This window comes from Puma concolor, chromosome A1 (assembly GCF_028749965.1).
Source record: "Puma concolor isolate L17-30 chromosome A1, mPumCon1.1.hap2, whole genome shotgun sequence".
NCBI classification, from domain to species: domain Eukaryota; kingdom Metazoa; phylum Chordata; class Mammalia; order Carnivora; family Felidae; genus Puma; species Puma concolor.
Window position 1 is genome coordinate 126,216,863 of NC_141667.1, and position 6,870 is coordinate 126,223,732.

Genomic DNA, 6,870 nt, shown 5'->3' on the forward strand with positions numbered 1-6,870 from the left:
AGGTAGGTTGTTGTAAATGAACACATGGGTGGATGAATGAATGAATAAATGGAAGATAAAGTTCTTAGAATTCTAAAGATGCAGCATAAGGCTTTGGAGATAGTCCTAGGTTTGAATCCCAATTCTATCACTTCCTAGCTGTTTGACCTTAGGCAAGTTGCTTAATCTCTCTGAGCCTCAGGTTTTTTTTTTTTTCTTTAAAGTAGGGATAAAAAGTAACTCCGCCTCACAGTACAATCATAACTATGAGGGCTTCAACTCCACATTCATTCTCCCCCCTTTTCTTTGAGACCCTCTTGACTTTTCTTACTCATTAAGTGAGGGCTGCTAGTTACCTTATTTTAAGAGCCTCACCCGAACTTTGAAGCATTAGAAACTGGATTTTCAGGGCAGAGTACATTCCCCCAAGGTCACCAGGAGTCCATTATATATAGACCCCTGTTCCTACATGACTATTGGTTGTGAACCAGTGGTTCTCAACTAAGGGTGACTTGGATCCCCCTTCCCCAGTTCATTTGGCAATGTTTGAGATAGTTTTGGTTGTCACAGCTGGGGGATAGTGGCATGCTGCTAGCATCTAGTGGGTGAAATCCAGAGACACTAAACATCTTACATTGCACAGGACAGCCCTCCCCCAGCCCCAGCAAAGAATTGTCTGTCCCATAATGTTGATAGGGTCAAAACTCTGCTGGAACTGACTGTTCTTTCAATCCTCACCGGGTTTAGATGTAATAAATTCTTCTTGGCAGTAGTTAGCCCTCACCCTTCTTTAGCCTCTGGTGTCTGGTGATAGCCACAGTCCTCCTATCCCCGGACCTCACAGCTGTGAGCAACAGCTTTTTCACATAAGCAGTTTGAAGAGAGGGTAGGGAGGAAATGGCTCCATCTGTTGGCCAGAGCCCACATTATAGCAGGGAACACTGGATTTTTCCAGCAGAGGCCTCAGGTATGTCATACTTCACTGTACTACACATCCCAAGGGCAGCTGGAGAATGGTAAGTGGGATAGCAAGTGACTGGATAAAGTTGTCACTGAAGCTGCCTGTGTGACAAGCTTGGGGTTAGGGCATAGCAGATTGTATTTACGGCCTCATTGTATTTAACAACTTCTTATTCTTCTTGGAGTGCTTTCCTCCTTATTCTTTCTTCTTGTATTATATTTAATTTATTTTATTATTTATCATTTTTTTCTCTGACAATAACTCTGTGGTGTAATGGAAATACACAAGAACTTGAGAATCAGAGAGACGTGAGTTCAAATTGCAAGTAATTAAACCTCTTCAGCTATAAAATGGAAGGCAATGATATTGATGGTCAGTAATCAATCACACAGGGCTATTGTGAGAATGAGAAGAAATTACATATAAACTACCCAATAATCATGGGGCGCCTGGGTGGCTCAGTTGGTTAAGCGTCCGACTTCAGCTCAGGTCATGATCTCACAGTTTGTGAGTTCGAGCCCTACATTGGGCTCTGTGCTGACAGCTCAGAGCCTGGACCCTGCTTTGGATTCTGTGTCTCCCTCTCTCTCTCTGCCCCTCCCCCACTCATGCTCTGTCTCTCTCTCTCTCAGAAATAAAATAAATATTAAAAAAATTAAAACAGAAAACAAAAAAAAAAACCCTACACAATAATTAGCTAAAATACATTAAAATCTTTCTCTCCCTCTCTCCTTTTCTTCTTCACTGACAGAGTAAAGTTTCTTCCCAGGAGGGGCATTAAAAACAGTTGTGTGGGGCGCCTAGGTGGCTCAGTTGGTTTAGCCTCTGACTTCAGCTCAGGTTATGATCTCGCTGTTCCTGGGTTCAAGCCCTGCATCAGGCTCTATGCTGACAGCTCAGAGCCTGGAGCCTGCTTCAGATTCTGTGTCTTCCTCTCTCCCTGTCCCTCTCCTGCTCATGCTGTCTCTCTCTCTCTCTAAAATAAACATTAAAAAAGTTAAAAAAAAAAAAAGAGGAGGCATCTGACAAGTGAAAATACAATCTCTGACTGTAGTACAGAGATCGAACTCTGGGCTCCTCTCACTTCATCTCCCCTTCAAGGTATCCATCAAATATTATGCCAAGGGGAATAGTCCTTGTTGGAAAGTAGGTGAGGTAATGAGAGACTTAGGTCTCTCACTTTGGATGGAACCTGGTTGCTGGAGGGGGCTCATAGACTTCCAATGGGAGTGGAGCTGTGCATCCCAGCCATAACTTTGACTTAATTCTTCATTACTTTTGCTACCTTTTCATTCACTTACTGTTAAAAAACAAGGAGGTTGTTTTCTCTCCCCTGACTTTTGCAGAGGCAGTCTGAATTCCAGTCTCCAATCAGAAATTATCAGATGCAGAAGGAATCTTGGAAGTCATCTTGCACAACGCTATCATTTTACAAGGGGGAAAACTGAAGCCCAGTGGGGAGAAGGAGTGGGAAAGGGGAGATTTTCTCAGATATGTTTAGATCGAGGTGGATTTCAGCTCTTCTGGATCTCCAATCTGGGCTGTCTCTAGATGACAGCCATCAAAGGGGGAAGAGGTTTGACCTAGCAATGCGGAGTCTTGCTTTCTTTACCTCTGCATGGCTGAATGACCCCTAACCCATGCTGTGTGTCCTCTCATAGAAATGGCAGTGCCTACTAGGTGTACCTATCTCTCATTGCCATAACAAGTCTCTAAAGTAGGTCTTGTTATCATTTAAAAAAAGAGATAGGTCTACTTCATGGGATTCAATAAGATAACATTTGAAAATGATTTGTAAATGGTAAACCATACACATAAGATGATTTAATAATTTCTTATCATTATGGAATGTAGTGGAAGAATATGAGTTTTAGTTAGACAGAACTTGTTGCCTCACATATGTTGCCTGGGCCTCTATTTCTGCTCTGTAAAATAGGGGTAATGATACCTGCTTCACAGGGTTGTCACAAAGATTGGTGATCAGATATGTAAAGAGACTAGCCAAGTGTTCAAGAATACCTTACATTTGGGGCCCCTGGCTGGCTCAGTCAGTGGATCATGCAACTCTTGATCTCAGGGTTGTGAGTTCAAGTCCCACAATGAGTATAGAGATTACTTAAGAAAAAAAAACTTAAAAAAAAAAAGAATGTTACATTTATATTACATTTATCCAAAACTTATTATGTTAAAGATTGCTCTAAATATATTATGGGGACTATCTCTTTCATTTCTTACCCCAAGTGAATAGCAGAAATTATTGTTATAATCCTTATTTGATGGCATGGAATAAATGATATAATAATAAATGATATTCCCCCAAAAAAGAACTCTTATTACTACCACCATTCTACCTCTGGAGAGAGGAGAAGAAAGGTGAAAAGATGCTTAATGTCAGTTTGGAGATGAAATACCTTTGAATTAGGCTGAGATTGGTGGTGTATAGAGGGGCAAGTTGGTGGAGTTCAGGGTGGGGGGAGTCACACAGGTGTTCCAGGCTCCACATCACTAAAGGTAATGACAGTGGCTTTCATTTTTTTGAACATTTCACAAATAAGATAATTATTTAAATATTTTCCTTTTGAAAAAAGGAACAGTTTTGAGTCTTGGTTAAATGAAAGAATGAGTGTGAGGTAGTTCCTGATGGTCAGATGAACATGAAATGATTTATTATGCACCTGTGCACTGGAAGTCTCCGAGGTGGTTTTTACTATTGTAGTGTTTTATTTTAAGTCATACAAATATTTAAAATGTACCCACAGTGGGTAATAATTAAAGACTCCAAAGCATAGGGGCACCTGGGTGGCTCAGTTGGTTGAGCATCTGACTCTTGATTTTGGCTCAGGTTATGATCTCGTGGTCGTGGGATGGAGCCCGTTGTCAGCCTCCACACTGAGTATGGAGCTTGCTTGAGATTCTCTCTCTCTGCCCCTTTCCCCTGCTTGAACTCTCTCTCTATAAAATAAAATGTAAAAATATTTAAAATTTTTAAATGTTTTATTTATTTATTTTTGAGAGAGAGAGAGAGAGTGAGAGAGAGAGAGAACGAGCAGGGGAGGTGCAGAGAGAGAGAGGGAGTGAGAGAAAGAATCTCAATCAGGCTCTGTGCTGCCAGCACAAAGCCCGACCTGGGGCTCAAACTCATGAGCCATGAGATCACGACCTGAGCTGAAGTCAGACACTTCACTGACTGAGCCACCCAGGTGCCTCTAAAAATATTTTTAAAAAAGGACTTTGAAGCATAAGCCACCTTGATGCTGAAATACTAGTTAATGGTTATAAGGGCACATAGGTGGCTCAGTTGGTTGAGCATGTAACTCTTGATTTCAGCTCATATCATGATCCCTGGGTTGTGGGATTGAGCCCCATGTCAAGCTCCACACTCAGCAGGGAGCCCGATTAAGATGCTCTCTCTCTCTCTCTCTCCCTCTGCCCCTGTCTTCTGTTCATGCTCTCTCTCTAAAATAAAATAAAAAGTAAAAATTTTAAAAAATTTAAAAATTATGGTTATAAAAATTATGATTATAAGATACAGGTCCAACACAGAGACTGGTTATATATGTTTATGATACATACATATAATGGATTACCATTCAACTTTGAAGAGCATGATGGGGAAAAATATTTATTAACGATGGGGTAATGCTCATAGTGAATTATGTAACAAATGTGGACAATAAGATAGTATGAAGCTATGTACACAGGTGGATTAAAATATTCAGAAACCAGTTATTTCTTTTGTATGGGACTTATATGGTAATGTTCTATTTATTCATTCATTTAACAGACTTCATGTTTTTAGTACAGTTTTTAGGTTTATAACAAAGTTGAGCAGAAGTTACAGAGATTTCCTGTATGCTCCTTGCCTCATATGTGCAGAGCTTCTCTCTTATCGATATTCCCCACCAGAGTGGTATACAGTTGGTGAACCTACCATGACACATCCTTACCACCCAAAGTCTAGGGCTTACATTAGGATTCACTCTGGGTGTTGTACATGGGTTTAGACAAGTGTATAATGACAAGTATTCAGCTTTACGGTATCATACAGAGTTGTTTCACTGTCCTAAAAATCCTCTGTGTTATGCCTATTCATTCTACTCTCACCCAACCGGTAGAAGCCACTGATTTTTACTGTGGTTATAGTTTTGTCATTTCCAGAATGTCATATAGTTGGAATTATGCAATGTCTAGTCTTTTCAGATTGGCTTCTTTCACTTAGTAAAATACATTGAAATTTTCTCTGTGTCTTTTCATGGCTTAATAGCTCATTTCTTTTTTTTTAAGTTTATTTTTATTTATTTAAGAGAATTTTTTAATGTTTATATATTTTTGGGAGAGAGAGAGAGAGAACACAAGTGGGGTAGGGGCAGAGAGAGACACACACACAGAATTCGAAGCAGGCGCCAGGCTCTGAGCTGTCAGCACGGAAGGGAAGTTGATGTGGGGTTTGAAGTCACCAACTGTGAGATCATTATCTGAGCCAAAATCAAGAGTGGGACACTTCATCAACTGAGCCACCAGGCTCCCCAGATACCTCATTTCTTTTTAGTGCTGAATAGCATTCCATTGTTTGGATGTACCACTTTATTCATCCATTCACCTACCAAAGGACATCTTGATTGTTGTCAAGTTGTGGAAATTTTGAATAAAACTGCTATAAACAAGTTTTTGTGTAATATAAGTTTTCCACTCCCTTGGTTGCATGATTGCTCTGGATTGTATATTAAATGTAAAGTTTTGTAAGAAACTGCCATACTGTCTTCCACAGTATTTTTACATTTCACATGCCTAGCAGCAATGAATGAGAATTCTTATTGTTCCACATCCTTGCCAGCATTTGGTGTTGTCAGTGTTCTGGATTTTGGTCATTCTAATATAGGTATGTAGTAGTATATTTATTATTCTTCATGATTATTGTATTCTTCAAGTTTTATACATTGAAGATATGTTATTATTTTTTTAATGTTTATTTATTTTTGAGAGAGAGAAAGAGTGTAAGCAGGGGAGAGGCAGAGAGTGAGGGAGACACAGAATCTGAAGCAGGCTCCAGGCTCTGAGCTGTCAGCACAGAGCCCAACATGGGGCTCTAACCCACAAATCGTGAGATCATGATCTGAGCCAAAGTCAGATGCTTAACTGACTGAGCCACCCAGGCGCACCAACCATACATTATTTTTGTAATAGAAAAAATGCATTATAAAATAGAAAGCTACAAAGTCTATGTCATAGGAAGGATTGGGGAGGAGGGATGGTAGAGGAATAAATATTATATAATATTACATTAAAAAACAATACAAAGTAATGATACAACTAGAATGACTCTGGTTTTAAATATTTAAAAAAAAAATTGGGGTGACTGGGTGGCTCAGTTCGTTGAGCGTCTGACTCTTGATTTTGGCCAGGTCATGAGTCATGATCCCAGAGTTTTGGGATGGTGCTCCGAGTTGGGCTCCATGCTGAGCATGGAGCCTACTTGGGATTCTCTCTCTTTCTCTCTCTTTCCTTCTCCCTTTCCCTCCTTCTCCCTCCCTCTGTCCCTCCTCTCCTTCATGCTCTCTCTCTCTCTCTCTCTCAAATTGAAAAAAATGCATGACAATTCTATCCAATTTAGCTTTTCATTGGGACAAGAGACTGGTTACACCCAAAATGTGTTGTTTGTGGAGAAGTGCTTGCCAAAGGCATCTTGAAATCTTTTTTCTTTTCTTTTTTTTTTAATGTTTATTCATTTTTGAGGCAGGGGGCAGGGAGAAACCCAGCGAGAAACCTGATGAAACCTGATGCAGGGCTCCATCCTGTGTCTAAAAGATCATCATCCGAGCTGATATCAAGAGGCTGACACTCAACCAACTGAACCACTCAGGTGCCCCCCCCCCCAACTTCTCTGTTTTCTTATTATTTAAAAGCAAGACATAGGGAAATCTGGGTGGCTC

The 6,870-nt window shown here is 40.2% G+C and overlaps 1 protein-coding gene across 2 annotated transcripts in view; it reads left to right on the forward strand.

Moving 5' to 3' along the window:
• GFRA3 (GDNF family receptor alpha 3) overlaps positions 1-3,249 on the forward strand; it is a 41,490-nt gene extending 38,241 nt beyond the window's left edge. For both annotated transcript variants that reach the window (XM_086703006.1, XM_086703012.1), the window contains exon 8: positions 2,287-3,249. In XM_086703006.1, coding sequence (XP_086559132.1) covers positions 2,287-2,388 — 102 coding nt within the window. In that variant the 3' untranslated portion in view covers positions 2,389-3,249. The remainder of the gene's footprint in view (positions 1-2,286) is intronic.
• Positions 3,250-6,870: the final 3,621 nt, after the last annotated feature.